We start from the raw sequence: 15075 nt of genomic DNA on the forward strand, positions 1-15075 counted from the left end.
GTGACTGCATCCCCTCCGCTCCATTCGTGTTCCCTGCAGGTGAAGCAGAACCTGCTGAACGTCTCCTACCACATCGCCCAGTACACCAGCATCATCGCTGACCTGCGGGGCGAGATCCAGCGACTCAAGTGCAAGATTGATGAGCAGACTGGGCGGGGCCAGGCCCGGGGCCGGCAGGATCGGGGTGACATCCGCCACATCCAAGGTGCGCCTGTGGGTCTGTGTGAGTGGCAGCCCCCTCTGGGCAGCCTCACGTTGCTCTGGGATCAGGCCATGTTGTGTTCAAATCCAGAATCGGGCTCTTTCTGGCTGGGTGGTTGAGCTAGGCACTCACCAGCTCTGAGCCTCCTAGCATTCAACTGTTAAATGGGGTTGTGATCTCTGCTTCAGACGTTGCCACAGATCACAACCCCATTTTACAACCCCACCTTGGAAGAGGAGGTGGGATCCCACGAGGGAGAGGCACGTGAGCAATGAGCTGTGCAGGGCACACACTAAGGGCTGTGGCGTAGGGCTACGAGGTCATGCCTGCACCCCCGGAATGGGCTCCGTTTCCTCGTAGACCTGCATATTTGCTATGATGGTTTTCCAACAGACAGTAAAGCTTCTTTTTTAAAAAAAAAATTACTAATATAAAGAGAGAGGCAGACAGTAAAGATTTTTTTTTCTTTGAGACAGAGTCTTGCTCTGTTGCCCAGGCTGGAGTGCAGTGGAGTGATCTTGGGTTACTGCAACTTCTGCCTCCCGGGTTCAAGTGATTCTTCTGCCTCAGCCTCCCAAGTAGCTGGGATTACAGCTGCCCGCCACCACACCTGGCTAATTTTTGTATTTTTAGTAGAGACGAGGTTTCACCATGTTGGCCAAGCTGGTCTCGAACTCCCAACCTCAGGTGATCTGCCCACCTGGGCCTCCCAAAGTGCTGGGATTACAGGCATGAGCTACTGTGCCTGGCCACAGACAGTAGTTTCTAGGGGCACCTTCTTATAGTTGGCACAGAGGTGCTGTAAGGGTTAGCAGGAGCCCAGTTCATACCAAGGAGCTGGGAATCGCTTTTGGGCAACAGCTTGAAGACTCAATGTGGGAGTGGGGTGTGGGAGGGTGTACTAATCTAGGGGGTCTTCCTGGAGGAAGCAGTTGGACAGGAAGTGGGAGCACTGAGTTGGGAAGAAAGGGAGGGGAGGGCCCCAGGTGGGCCCAGGCTTTGCTAGCTGAACTTGCTCCCCTCCTCTACCTTGCCTACCCTCACGCATTGGCAGCCGAGGTCCAGCTGCGCAGCGGGCAGGGTGAGAAGGCCGGCATGGGACAGCTTCGGGAGCAGCTCGCCAGCGCCTTCCACGAGCAGATGGATGTGCGGAGGCGCCTGCTGGAGCTGGAGAACCGCGCCATGGAGGTCCAGATTGACACCTCCCGACACCTGCTCACCATCGCCGGGTAAGCCCCCACCCCAGGACCCTCCAGGCCCCACCCCTGTGCCTGGGACAGAGGAGCACGACCTGTGGCTGTACACTGTGCCCTGCCCCCATGGCCTGAATGCCCTGTCTCTCTGGGTGGGGCTGCGGCAGCTGGAAGCACGAGAAGTCCCGCCGGGCCCTCAAATGGCGGGAGGAGCAGCGAAAGGAGTGCTACACTAAGGACGACAGCGAGAAGGACTCAGACACAGGCGATGACCAGCCAGACATCCTGGAGCCGCCCGAGGTGGCCGCAGCCCGGGAGAGCATTGCAACCCTGGTGGGCGAGCAGAAGCAGCTGCACAAGCAGAAGGTGTCCAGGGTTTGGGGGAGCAAGGAGAGTGGGTTTAGGGGACAGGGTGAGCAGGTTTGAGAGGCAAGGCGGAGGGGACGGGGTGGGAGTAGCCGTGAGACTTGGGAACTCAGGCCACAAATGCTGTGTGACTTTGCTAAGTTCTGTAACTTCTCTGTGCGTCACATTCCCCACCTGTAAAATGGGAGCAGTCCACGGTGCAGCCCTCATGGGGTTGCTGGGAAGATTACATAAATGCCTGGCACATACCAAGGACTCAAAAAATGGTAACTAATGTTATAATTAGGGTTTTTCAGGCCGGGCACAGTGGCTTACACCTGTAATCTCAGCATGGTGGGAAGTTGAGGTAGGCAGATCACTTGAGGCCAGGCGTTCAGCCTGGCCAACATGGCGAAATCCCGTCTCTACTAAAAATACAAAAAAAAAAGCCTGGTGTGGTGGCTCACGCCTGTAATCCCAGCTACTCGAATGGCAGAGGAATAAGAATCACTTGCAACCCTGCAGAGGTTGCAGGGAGCCGGGATAGCGCCACTGCACTCCAGCCTGGGTAACAGAGAGAGATTCTGTCTCAAAAAAGAAAAATAATAAGAATAATTAGGGTTTTCCCAATACCAGATTTTTGCCTTCTGTTCTGGTACATACCCAGACCAAGGGGGCTTTAGGGTATCATGAGCCCTGAGAGGGTCACATGGGCTGGGGTTGAGCAGTTATCCCCCAAGCTGGTTCCAGGGGTGGGTTGCCGTCAGGATGGCAAGAAAGTGGACACTGAGGGGCCACCTTGGAGCAGTCCCTGATTGTAAGGCCCAAGATTCAGCTTTTAGGGTTGGCCTCAGCCTGGAGCTCCAGACAGATGTCTGGAGTCCAGGCGCTGGAGGGGCGAGGACGTGCTGGGCAGGCGGATCGGACCCCTCTCCCAGCTGCCAGGTGCTGACCTGCGCCTCCTGCAGCTGGCGCTGGAGCAGCGCTGCCGGGAGCTGCGCGCGCGGGGCCGGCGCCTGGAGGAGACGCTGCCGCGGCGCATCGGCTCCGAGGAGCAGCGCGAGGTGCTCAGCCTGCTGTGCCGCGTGCACGAGCTCGAAGTGGAGAACACTGAGATGCAGTCGCACGCGCTGCTCCGCGACGGTGCGCTCCGCCACCGCCACGAGGCCGTGCGCCTCCTGGAACAGCACCGCAGTCTCTGCGACGAGATTATCCAGGGCCAGCGGCAGATCATCGACGGTAGGGCCCACGCCCCCGCGCATCTGAGCCACCCGCGGGGGGGCCGCTGGCACTCGCTGAGCCCTGCCCCTTCCCCGGCAGACTACAACCTGGCCGTCCCACAGCGCCTGGAAGAGCTCTACGAAGTGTACCTGCGGGAGCTAGAGGAGGGCAGCCTGGAGCAGGCCACCATCATGGACCAAGTGGCCTCCAGGGCCCTGCAGGTGGGTGGGCGCCTGAGCGGCCTGAACATGGGCACATGTGCCCAGGGAAGGGCTGATGACCAAGGCAATGCCTTCAGGCAGCTGGAGGGGACAGGACCAGGCTGGCTGGCACCCCAGGGAGTTGACTCCCTTTCCTTCTTACCCGACCCAAAGCCTTGTCGAGGCTGAGTAAGACCCGCATCCCTGGGCACTCCTGGGCATCACTTGTTCCCATCCAGGGTCTGAGGGTCAGGGCTGGCCATCTGAGATATCACAAATGGCTCTAGGTGCCCCCCCCAGGAGACCATGCATCAGGCAGTGCCACTGGGGAAGCCTAGCAGACCGCAGCTTACCCCCGAGGACCCAAACACAAGCCCACTGCCCTTCTGGGGCTCCCAGGCCATCTTACAGCCCTTGTCACCCTGTGAGCCTTTGTGACTCTGTGCTGATTTGGTCCAGGACCAAATCTTCTAACTGTCCACCCTGGCTCCCTCCTCCCCAGGACATCTCCTTGCCCAAAATTACCCCAGCAGGAACCTCACTAACCCCAGATTCTGACCTGGAGAGTGTGAAGACATTGAGCTCTGATGTCCAGCACCTGCAGAAAAGCGCCCTCCCTCCCCTCAGCACAGAGAGGTGAGATGGGGGCCACCTGCCCCAGCCGCCACCCTGTGCCTTGTCCCAGAGAGGCCAACCCAGACTAAGGCTAAATGGGGAACACACAGCAACAATGAGAGGGAGCAGGTGACCCAGGTCTGGAGCCAGGACTCCTGGGTTCTCTCTCCTTTCACACCAACAGCTTCTCCCCTGGGGTGGGGGTGGGACCTCGGTGAGACAGCCTGGTCTACAGCCACTCATCTTCCTCTGCCATCTTCAGTGAAGGCCACCACGTGTTCAAGGCTGGTACTGGGGCCTGGCAGGCAAAAAGCTCCTCTGTGCCCACCCCACCTCCCATCCAGCTTGGCAGCCTGGTGACTCAGGAGGTGAGCTCTCAGTACCCGATGGCCCCACAAGCTCCGCTGCAGCGGGTGCGGGACATGGGGGTGGACAGCAGCAGTTGGGATGGAGCCTTTCCCAAATGGCACCAGCCTGAGGCCCCGCTGTCTTTGCTGAGTGGGGCCTGGGGTCCCTGCTGTGTTTAAGGGTTTCCTCCTCCCAACCACTCCACCCCACAGGCTCCGGCTCAGGACAGCCCGGGCAGCTGGATCAACTCTTCCCCCGACAGCAGTGAGAACCTGTCGGAGATCCCCTTGTCCCACAAAGGTATGTGTGCCCTCTGCTGCCCTGGCCACCTCACCTGGCCTTGTCTAAACTGTTCAGATCACCCAGCCCAAAGCCCTTTGCTGCCCTCTGCACTGCCAAGTGCAACCATGCATTGGGTGCTACACATTCTGTAGAGGTACCATTGGCCATGAGGATTAGTCAGTCAAGGACACTTAAGAGTCCTCTCTAAGTGAAGGACATTTAGAGAGATGGGGGCAAAATAGGAAATTAGAAAAGAGACACATGGCATGGAGAATGATGTCCCCCACCCCCGCCGCCTCCGCTCAGTAATCACTGTAATAGCAAATATTGATTCAATGTTTACCCCCTGGATAATGTAGGTTGAGCCCATTTTCTCAATTAATCCTGGAAATAACCCAGTGGCATTAGTTTTACCATCTCCCATTTGCAGATGAAAGTGAGGCTCGGAAATGGGCCCAAGTTTCTTACATAGCAAACCCCTGGAAGTGCTGGGATTGAAACCCAGGCGGTCTGGCTCCTACGCACATCTGCCATGTCAGAGGAGGGTGTTGAGAGGTGGCCTTGATCTCGGGTTGGGTGTTGCCTGTGTCCCGCTGCAGAAAGGAGGGTGTTGAGAGGTGGCCTTGATCTCGGGTCGGGTGTTGCCTGTGTCCCGCTGCAGAGAGGAAGGAGATCCTGAGTGGCACCAAGTGCATCTGGGTGAAGGCTGCCCGGCGGCGCTCGCGGGCCCTGGGCACCGAGGGGCGACACCTGCTGGCGCCCGCGACAGAGAGCAGCAGCCTGTCCCTGCACTCACTGAGCGAGGGCGATGATGCGCGGCCACCAGGCCCGCTGGCCTGCAAGCGGCCGCCCAGCCCCACGCTGCAGCACGCTGCCAGTGAGGACAACCTGTCCAGCAGCACGGGCGAGGCCCCATCCCGGGCAGTCGGACATCATGGGGACGGCCCTGGGCCCTGGCTGCGTGGCCAGAAGAAAAGCCTGGGCAAGAAAAGGGAGGAGTCGCTGGAAGCAAAGAGAAGGAAGCGGAGGTCCCGATCCTTCGAGGTCACCGGGCAAGGGGTGAGGCGAGGCGCAGGGGTGGGGTGTGGCGAGGCGCAGGGGTGGGGTGTCTAGGCACTCCCGTAGCAGCTGGGGGCCTGAGGGCTAGATTTCTCCAAAGGCTCCAGGGCACCTCTAGCCTACCCCACACCCGAAGGCACCACCCTCCACAAAGTCTCTGTCCCCAGCCTAGCATAGTAGCTGGGACAGATCCTGGTAGCAGATCCCTCTGCTGCTCTCGGCCTCACCCCACTGTTCAACCATCATAGCTCTCCCGCCCCAAGACAAACCTCCTGGGGCCCCATCAGGCGGAGTGCATCTCGGACCACAGGATGCCAGTGTGCAGGCACCCAGCCCCTGGTATCCGGCATCTGGGAAAGGTCACGCTACCTTTGGCCAAAGTCAAACTCCCTCCAAGCCAGAACACGGGTCAGTATGGGCACGGAGGGGATGGGGAGGGGAGGCCTCCACCAGGCAGGGGAACAGAGAAGACACATCGCATTTCCTGCGCCTCTGGCTGCCCCTTGCTGGAAGCATGGTTCTAGCAGAATACTCGTGGGACTGGCATCCTGGGGTGGTGCCCCTAGAGAGTTCAAGGCCACTGGGTGATGGGAGAGGAGTTGGGGAGGCATTCCGAAACCACTGATCCTGCCTCTTTCCCTGTTGCAGGCCCGGGGGACTCCTCACCCCTGGCTGTTCCCCCCAACCCAGCTGGTGGTTCTCGACGGGCTACCCGTGGGCCCCGCCTGTCCCACGGCACAAGCACCCATGGCAAAGATGGATGCTCCCGGCATAACTGAGGGGCCCTGCCTGGAACTGGCTCTCTCGCCTCCCAAGACTGAATGGGGTCTAGCAGGGCATGGGAGGTGGAGGCTGGGCAGATGGAGATGACCAGGAAGTAGGAGCTCAGGATCTCAGCAGGCCGGGGCTCCTGAGACCCAGGAACTGGGGTGTCTGCCCAACCCTCCCAAGCTTTCAGTGCCACCGGGGAAAAGAGGTGAGGCCAGGGGACATGGCCGGGACGGCTGGGCTCCCTGGCCTCCCAGCCCTGGACAGAATGCTGTTGCCAAACCCTAAACAGCCCTGAGGCCAGCCTCGGCCTTGGAAACGGGGGAAAGCAGCTGGCAGTGAGACGGGGCTCCTGGCCCACGTGTGGGGCACGGCCATCCTGGATGGTTGGGGAGGCGCCGACAGGCACTTCACGTATTACAGTTGGGGATGTGGGTGAGGGAGGGAATCTGGTTTTGTTACTTGGCAGTGGCTTTTTCTCCCCCTTCCTTTTTAACAATAAAATCCCATTTGGGTCTTGATGGTTGTGTTGGAAATTTGGCCTTGTCTGGAATGTGGGGTGGCCATGCCTAAGATTCAACCAACTCCCCCCCCCCACCCAGTCCCCATCTACCCCTGGCTCGCTATATAGCACCAACCTACCAATACCTGTGGGAGAGGGGTTTTTCTCTAGATCCTGAGGCCTCTCCCCATGGTGGGGCTAGCAAGGTCCATTATGTCCCTATCCCACCGGCCTTCACACCGGCCCAGGCACCCTCCCAGGAGAGGTCAGGGACTTGGGGCGGCCCAAATGCCAGAAAGTCTCACAACCCAGATGAGGCGGTTGCCCCTCGAGGTCAGGGCTCAGAAACTGCCCAGCTAAGCCTCTCAGCCTCAAAGTGAGGAAACTCCTCCAAGGGGAATGGGGTGCTTCCTGACTCCCCCGCAAGGGGAATGGGGCGCTCCCTGTCTCCCAGGCAGGTGGGTTGCTGTGACCTGTGACCATGTGGATGCTTTTACCTGCCCTAGTTCTGTGTCTGGGTGGGGGGAAAAGCTCAACAAAGGGGAGCGAAACCTCTAAACCCCCTGGCTTGTGGGACCCTCCCTGGGATGTTTTCACCCAGTAACTGAGTGGTTCAATCACCCCCTTACCACTCTGAGCATCGGTTTATTCAGGACCAAGAACGTTCCTTCAAGTCAGCTGTGAAATCAGCTCTTGAAACCAGGCATCTTGTCTACCACGCCTCACCTGGACTCCACCCCAGCCCTAGGGTGGCCGGAGCCTGGCCATCCAGGGGACCAGGCTTGTTGCCACCTCCACGCTCTCCTTGCCCTTCCCTGACCCACAGGGACCACCTAGGCCAGGCCTTTATTCCCAGACCCCGAGGCTACTTGGGGGTCCGGATAAGGGTGTGGTATACGGGCTTGACGATGAGGTGCAGGTGCAGGGCATTTTCCACCAGGTACTCCGAGTTGCGCCGCTGCAGGTCGGCATGAGCCAGGAAGTCGCCGGCCTCCTCGCTGCTCTGGTGGAAGCTGTAGGCGTGGCGGACTAGCAGGCGGCCCTGCTGGCGAGCCCCCACCAGCACGGTCTTCTGGAAGCTCACGCCCGCCGCGTCGCCGCCGCTGCTGGCTGGCGTCACCACCAGCCGCGGTCGGCCGTCCTCCGGGCGCGCGGCGGGCAGCGCTGTGCCCGCGGCGTCCGCGTAAACGGGCCGCAGGCTGACGGGCAGCCAGCGCGGCGAGAAGAGCACGTTCCAGGTGACCCGGCGGCCCGCGTCGTGGCCACTCGGGCCCAGCTGCGTCTGGAAGCTGGTGCTGCGGTCGTCGCGGGCCGGGTTGTTGATGACCCACGGGGCGCCCCAGGCGGGCGCGAGGTAGTTGCGGGGCAGGAAGGCGCTGCCGTTGACGTCGAAGAACTTGGCGTAGTGCAGCGGCGACGCGGCGTGGAACTGGTAGGCCTGCAGCAGGAGGTCGGCCACCGCGGGGCCGTGGCGCGCCAGGGCTGCTGAGCGCGCCTGCAGCTGGAACAGCTGTGCCGGTGGGATCATGGGGTAGCGTATGGCGCGCAGCGCCCTCTCGGCCACGGCAGGGGGCGGCCGCGCGCGACCCAGCCAGGCCTCCAGCGCGTGGAACAGCTCCAGTTCATCCTGCAGCACCAGGTCCGAGCGTTGCAGGAGCTGCCACAGCAGCTCGGGGCTCACGGCGCCCCACTCGGCGCTGGCCGCCACGGCCGACAGGTTCCAGGCCAGAAACTGCAGGCAGCTCTCGCGCAGGGCCTCGTCCCCGGTGCCCACCGCGTAGTGGTACCAGCCCACCGCTGGGCCCGCGCCTCCTGCCAGGTGCGCGCGCATGTAGTCGGCCACGCCGCGCTGCAGGGAGGCCACGCCGTACTTGGTGGCCAGTCTGTGCAGGGGGATGGCCTGGGTCAGCAGCACGGTCAGCTCCCCGCAGTACAGGTACCTGCCGGAGAGACCAAGAGGTGGGGCTGGGTCAGGGCGGTACCCACCTCCCAGCATAGCTTTTTCTGAGACCACAGGGGACCTAGCCTGGAGTTGGAGCTTCACGGTCCGGGTGCAAACACAGTGGAAGCCCCACCCTGAGGCTTCACATGTTTTCCTTTCAAGGACCCTTCTAGGCCATTCTTACTTCACAGGCTCTTCTTTTCGTTTCTGTGGTGATGTAGAAATTGCCTGCACTGACTGTGCCTCTACTAGGCTTGCAGCTCTAGGCTGGAACAAAACCGACGTGGCTCCTGCCGTTGGGGTTTCCAGTCTGGTTGGGATCCATGGCCTGCCTTCTCCTTGCCATGAGTCTGGGCAAGTCACTTAACTTCAATGAACCTTAGGCTAACCAATCACCTAGGAAAGGGGGAGTGGCACACACCCCTCAGGGTTATTGTGACAACCAGAGAAGAATAAAGAATCTTGCTACAGGCCAGGTGGGTGCTAGTGGCTCACACCTGGAATCTCAGCACTTTGGAAGGCCAAGATGGGAGGACTGCTTGAGGCCAGGAGTTCAAGATCAGCTTGGGCAACATAGCAAGACCCTATCTCTACACACACACACACAAAATGCTAAAACATTAGTCACGTGTGGTGGTGCACACTTGTAGTCCCAGCTGCTTGGGAGTCTGAGGTGGGAGGATAGCTTCAGCCCAGGAGTTCAAGGCTGCAGTGAGCTATGATCATCATGCCACTACACTCCAGCTTTTTTTTTTTTTTTTTTTTTGAGATGGGGTCTTTCTGTGTTGCCCAGGTTGGTCTCAAACTCCTGGACTTGAGCAGTCCTCCCACCTTGGCCTCTCAAAGTGCTGGGATTACAGGTGTGAGCCCCCATTTCTTTTTTGCAGCCTCACCTTTCTTTTTCCTCTCCTACTGTTGGTGATCACTTGTGCTGAGTATCTCTTCCACTTACTTCTGCCGCTGTCCCACGGCTCACCTTTCCTGCCAGTCCCCACTGGCACATGGCACCGCACTTGCCTCTATAGGAGTGCGGCAGCCACTGCCAGCCATCTTCCCCAACATCCATTTCTCCCCTTTCCCCTGCGTGATTGCCTCTGGGAATAAAAGACCACATTTCCCAGGCTCCCTGATTGTGGCCTTGGCCATGTGACTAACTGCTGGTCAATGGGCACAGTTTGGGATTCGCAGGAAGGCTGGTTAAATGCAACTGATTCTGGGTAATGGAAGACCCTTTTTGCCCTTCTGTCTTATCCCCCTTCCTGTTGCCTGGAACTTGGAAGCAATGTATGGAATTCTGCAGGCATCTCGTCTGAGCCGTTAGAAGAGTTACTTTCTTAGACACTAGTGTGAATGGCACCCCCTGAGCAGCACCATGGCAGGAGGCAGGAGGTGGAGAGAGCCGTCTAACTTTTTCAGCTCCCTAGCCCTGTGGTTCTGAACCTGGCCAAACACCAAAACCACAGCGATGCTTTAAAATAAAAAATATTCCTCTATAATGGAATATTTAGGAAAATAAAAAGTAAATAAATAAAATAAAATAAAAAATGATTGCTGGCCCTAACCCTAGACCTGAAACTGACGATCCAGGTTGGGATCCGTGAAACTGTAGTTTGTTTGTTTGGTTGGTTGGTTGGTTGGTTGGTTGGTTGGTTGGTTGGTTGATTTTTTTGAGACAGAATCCTGCTCTGTCACCCAGGCTGGAGTCTAGTGGCACGATCTCAGCTCACTGCAAACCCAAACTCCGCCTCCCAGGTTCAAGCGATTCTCCTGCCTTAGCCTCCCAAATAGCTGGGATTACAGTCGTATGCCACCATACCCAGCTAATTTTCTATATTTTTTGTAGAGACGGGGTTTCACCATGTTGGCCAGGCTGGTCTTGAACTCCTAACCTCAGGTGATCCGCCTGCTTTGGCCTCCCAAATTGCTGGGATTACAGGCATGAGCCACCGTGCCCGGCTCCAAAACTGTAGTTTTTAAAAGCTGTCTATGGCCAGGTTTGGAAACAGCTCTGAGGGGGTTACCAGGAACCAAAAGTGACATCAAACTGCACAGATGACACGGGCAAAGACAGGGAGCTGTACAGTGGAAGAAGGGATGCAGGAGTCACTGTCATCCCAGTGATGTCCGGGGAAATGGACATAACAACCTCTAAGGGCCTGGGCTTCCCTGACCCTGTAGGTGGAGGAGCCGGGGGCTGAGGAAGGGATGAAGCCTCCCCCTAGTCTTCCGCGTCCCCACCTGATGAATTTGTCGAAGACAGCGGCGCAGTCCCGCGGCTCCTGCAGCACCGCCTCGCTCTGGTTACTCAACAGCTCCCGAAACAGCTCACTGTGCAGTCCCAGCAGCAGGCGGTGGGCGTGGAAGACCCGGACCTCGTCGGTGCCCGCAGCCTGCACCCGCAGAACCACATCGCTGGCGTTGCCCTGCCGCAGCAGCTCCTGCAAGCGCTGGAGCACCACCTGGGAGTGGTTGATGGAGGTGCCAGCTGCCTCCCCGCCAACATCGGCTCTCTGGGCTGCAGCAGGAAGGAACACAGCACAGCCTGAGAAGGTGCCCGGGCCCAGAACCTCAGTCAGGGGTGGAGAGGGACCAGCTGGAGACATATGCATGGGTGTGAGCAGAGGGCAAGGTGGGCCTAGGTGGGTTGTATGTGCATACCTGTTCGTGCCCACGAGGCACGTGGATGCATCTGTGCACACACGAACGCATCCTGCGTGGGAAGGTCATGCCAATGCAAACCCCAAGAGGATGCTCTTGGAAGGGGGTGCATTCAGGCAGGGAGAGGTTGTGCTCGGGTTTAGGACAACATGCCCAGAACTCATCTCCATGCTGCCAGCCCCCCAGGCAAGGGTTGAGGAAACTCGTGGTCCCACCCTTCTCACCTCCTAAAGAATTGTCCATCTAACCCCTTGGAGCAGTAGTCAGAAGTGGTGCATTCACTAACAAATATTTATTGAGCACTTACTGTATGCTAGACATTCTCCTAAGAGCTTGGGATATGGCAGTGGACAAAGCAAGCCAAGTTCTTATGCTCATAAAAGCTCATAAAAGCACAAATTGACATATCAAATGGGTAAGACACACACAAATAAGCACTCCAGTTTTAAAGGAGCCAGCCAGGGAACCAGTGTCAAGGCGGGCTCCAGCCCTGCAAAGGCCCTTGAAGGGAATGGGCCTCGGGTACTGGGAGCAGAGAGAGCGTTAGGGAGGCCCCAGCAGTAGCAGGAGAGAGGGGCGGGTGTGAGACGAGGCTGCGGGTGTGGAAGGGAAGCTGTTTTCCAGGCCCAGCCCGGCCCTCTTGGGTCCTGATCTCTGAGACAGAAGCCCATTTTCTGTGGGTGGCCAGCAGGGGACAGGAGAAAGTGCGAAGGGCCAGCTGGTGCTGGAATAGCACTTCCTGGGTAACTGAGCATTGAGGCTGGCCAGGCTGGCCCTTTTCTCATGCTCCAGGATGCCCTGACAGTCAGATGGGGATGTGCACTCCGTTACAGAAACTGTCAGCAGCTTTCCCAAGCCGAGAACAGCGAGGGGAGCCTTGCAGAGGGAGGCGGGCGGGGGCCTGATAGCAGCAGATGGGCCCCGGCCACATGTGTATGCACAGCACACACAGGCCCGTGGTGCACACAGGAGAGAAGGCTCACACAGGAGCAGAGCATCTGTGCATGAGAGGGAGGCCGAGGGACAAAGGGAGGGTGAAAGAGAAGTGGGTAGTGTGTTTCCCAGCCCTGCCTTCCCCAGCTGTCACTTTGAAGGACCTGAATGCTGATGGCGTCCTCATTCAGCCTCTGCCCAGGACAATGGGCAATGGAGGGTCCTCTTGTCCTTAAGACCCCTGCCCACCTGCCTGCCAGGCCCCTCCTTCTTTCAGAGAGATGAGTCAGTGGAGCTGTCCGGTCCACCCCGTGCTCTCCCCAGTAGCTGGACACCGCCCCCTCCTGGCCGGTCGCGTGCAGCCAGGGCTGGGACGACCTGCCGCTCCACCCTGCCGCGCACCTGGCCCACTGCCCGCTCACCTGCACGGGTGACCAGGCCCACCAAGGTCAGCATGGCCCAGAAGCTGCCCCAGGACCCAGGCTTGGAGTAGCCTCTCCTAGGCATCTTTGTGCTCAGCCCCCAAGTCCAATGGAGGGACGGTGAAGCCCAGACCACTCTGCTCACATCCCTCTTCCTTATATAGGATCCAGCACAAGGGGACGGCACCCCCCTTCCTGCTTGGGCTCCCTCCCCCACTCAGCCTCCTCCATGGATTGGTGGAAACTGGCCCCAGCTGTTGCCCAGGCAACCACTTAAGCCAGAGAGCGGCAGCCCCAGGGGCTATTGTGCTGCCTGTGGGCCCCCAAGGGGAACAGATCCGGAGCCCTCCTCCCCCAATCTCCTTACCACCCAGCAGGGCTAGCCGTGCCTCTCCCTGGAAAGTTTCAGGCTCTCTGGAGAATAGGCGAGGGGCTCCAGGACCACTGGCAGCCATTGGCCTGAGGGTCCCCAGTTCCCTCCCCCAACCCCAGGCCTCGGCCCTGGCACGGAGCGCACTTGGCAGCATCGTGGCTGGAGCGCCATGGTGAGCCGGCTGCAAAGGAAGGGCCTGGAAGAGGAGAGGAGAGGCGGCTGAGGCTCCCACCCCTCCCCCACTCCCATTTTGGGGTGGGGCACCTCCTCAGAGAGAAGCTCAGGGATCTCTCAAATAGGGGCCCATGGGCAACTGATGTCAGTTTCATATTCTTTGTTGAAGAAGGTTCCTGGGATGTTGTGGGGAGGGTGATGGGCTGGCAGGAAAGTTCTATGGGGACTGTGACTGTCACCTTCCCCAGGGGCAAGCTGAGCCAGGTGGCAGGGCTGGGCATAGAGCAGATGCACCCTGCCCCATGCACCACTGCATGGGCGACCCCTGCCCAGAGCGGGACTGGCCACCTTCTAGCTCTGCGCTCCAGCCAGCCCAAGGCTGGGCACTGTCTGCCCTGCTATTTCCTGACTTGAATTCTCCTTCCCCAAGTGGCCTCAGGTCTCTGGGTTCACCTCCTTGGAAGGCTTGTTTTACCAGCTTCTGTCTTATTTCCAACTGTAATTTTTCCTTTTCCAGGCCGAGGAAGCATGCCGAGGCAGCATGCCAAGGAGGCATGCTGCAGACCTGGTGTTTCACTCCCACTGTAGGGAAACTGAGGCAGGGAGCTAGGTTGCAGTCTCAGTTGGGTTAGTGCAGAGGAGTGCTCCTCTGAAAACAAAGGCAACAGAGAGAGGAAAGTGAGTCTGGAGCTCAGTGGAAGCGTGTGTGTGTCTGTGTGTGTGTGTGTGTGTGTGTGTGTGTGTGTGTGTAGGGTAGCATGCTGTGAGTCCTCACCTTTGCAGGGAGCCAGCAGGGTCTGCCCCAGCTCTTCGTGGGAGGGACTCCGTTGAGCTTGGCTAACTGAAGTAGGTGACTCCCAAGGCAGGGCTCTGGGTTGGGGATGAATTGAATCTTCCTCTCCCTGGCTCTCTGGATCCCAGGCGACAGCTCGATGCATTGATTTCTGCCTCTGGCTGGCACAGAGACCCAACAGCTCCACCCCCTCTCTGGAGCCGCAGAGAGAGCAAGAACTGGGTCTGGCACCTGCCTCGTCCGGGTTGGCAGAGTTGGAGCTCTCCAGCCCAGCGGAAACCCCTCCGGCTGCCCTGACTTTCATGCCTGGCTCCCCTCATCCAAATCCACTATCCCTTGCCCACTGGCTGCCCGCCTGCCCTTCCCATGGGCCGTACCATGTCCTGGCTCAACCCAGCAAGTCCGAGTCTCCATGCAGCAGGGCAGCCCTGATCCCTGAGGGCATCCCAGCTTCCAAGCCCAGTGCTTTCTATAGGAATGTTATTGATGGTAAGAGAACCCGCTACTCAGAAAACTGTCATTTGATATTTGTGCCTCTCAACTCCAGCCTCCTTCAGCCTCTGCATCAGTCATTCTTTATTTTGTTTTGCTTTTCTAGAGGCAGAATCTCTCAGTCACCAAGGCTGGAGTGCAGTGACACAATCATAGCTCACTGCAGCCTCAAACTGCTAGGCCCAAGCGATCCTCCTGCCTCAGCCTCCCAAGTAGCTGGGACACAGGCAGTGCCACCACACCCAGCTAATTTTGTATCAGTCATTCTTGAAGGGTAGCCACCTACATTAGAATCTCCCATGCTCCACCTTGGAACCAGAATTTTCAGGGGCAGGGTCTGGCTGGCTGTATTTTCTAAGTACTCCCAGACAATTGTTATATGCACCCCAAGACAAGCACTACCTACTAGAGTTAGATTGGTGGCATTTCAAGTGTGAAGGAAGCTGGGAGGCCCTGGATCATCAAGAAGACCCGGGAGAGTCACCTCTGACTCCCCATCTCTGACAGGTGCCACCTCCCATTATTTCTAATCTCCCTTATCCCTGGCCCTCTT

General features: G+C 58.7%; 2 protein-coding genes across 4 annotated transcripts in view; one reads left to right on the forward strand and one right to left on the reverse strand.

Moving 5' to 3' along the window:
• KIF19 (kinesin family member 19) overlaps positions 1-7480 on the forward strand; it is a 30149-nt gene extending 22669 nt beyond the window's left edge. For 2 of the 3 annotated variants that reach the window (XM_054535725.2, XM_063718264.1), the window contains 11 exons: positions 40-205; positions 1257-1431; positions 1563-1761; positions 2709-2979; positions 3061-3182; positions 3664-3797; positions 4039-4144; positions 4337-4424; positions 5068-5465; positions 5714-5873; positions 6114-7480. In XM_054535725.2, the coding sequence (XP_054391700.2) occupies positions 40-205; positions 1257-1431; positions 1563-1761; positions 2709-2979; positions 3061-3182; positions 3664-3797; positions 4039-4144; positions 4337-4424; positions 5068-5465; positions 5714-5873; positions 6114-6244 (1950 nt within the window). In that variant the 3' untranslated portion in view covers positions 6245-7480. The remainder of the gene's footprint in view (positions 1-39; positions 206-1256; positions 1432-1562; positions 1762-2708; positions 2980-3060; positions 3183-3663; positions 3798-4038; positions 4145-4336; positions 4425-5067; positions 5466-5713; positions 5874-6113) is intronic. The other variant, XM_002827792.4, reaches the window with a different exon arrangement.
• Positions 7218-12872, reverse strand: BTBD17 (BTB domain containing 17). Its single transcript, XM_024235057.3, has 3 exons — positions 12691-12872; positions 10916-11192; positions 7218-8675 (listed from the first exon to the last, which is right to left on the reverse strand). The coding sequence occupies exons 1-3, from the start codon at positions 12773-12775 to the stop codon at positions 7601-7603; spliced, it is 1437 nt and encodes a 478-aa protein (XP_024090825.1). The 5' UTR covers positions 12776-12872; the 3' UTR covers positions 7218-7600.
• Between the last annotated feature and the right edge of the window lie 2203 nt (positions 12873-15075).

Source organism: Pongo abelii, chromosome 19, assembly GCF_028885655.2.
Source record: "Pongo abelii isolate AG06213 chromosome 19, NHGRI_mPonAbe1-v2.0_pri, whole genome shotgun sequence".
Taxonomy (NCBI): domain Eukaryota; kingdom Metazoa; phylum Chordata; class Mammalia; order Primates; family Hominidae; genus Pongo; species Pongo abelii.

What these genes read in the sequence shown, in the direction of transcription:
- BTBD17 (XM_024235057.3), bottom strand. Translation starts at nt 12,775, where the DNA reads ATGCCTAGGAGAGGCTACTCCAAGCCTGGGTCCTGGGGCAGCTTCTGG. An exon ending in GGGCCTGGTCACCCGTGCAG is followed by an intron (nt 11,193 to 12,690) that starts GTGAGCGGGCAG and finishes TTCCTGCTGCAG; the next exon opens with CCCAGAGAGCCGATGTTGGC. An exon ending in GTCTTCGACAAATTCATCAG is followed by an intron (nt 8,676 to 10,915) that starts GTGGGGACGCGG and finishes TCTCTCCGGCAG; the next exon opens with GTACCTGTACTGCGGGGAGC.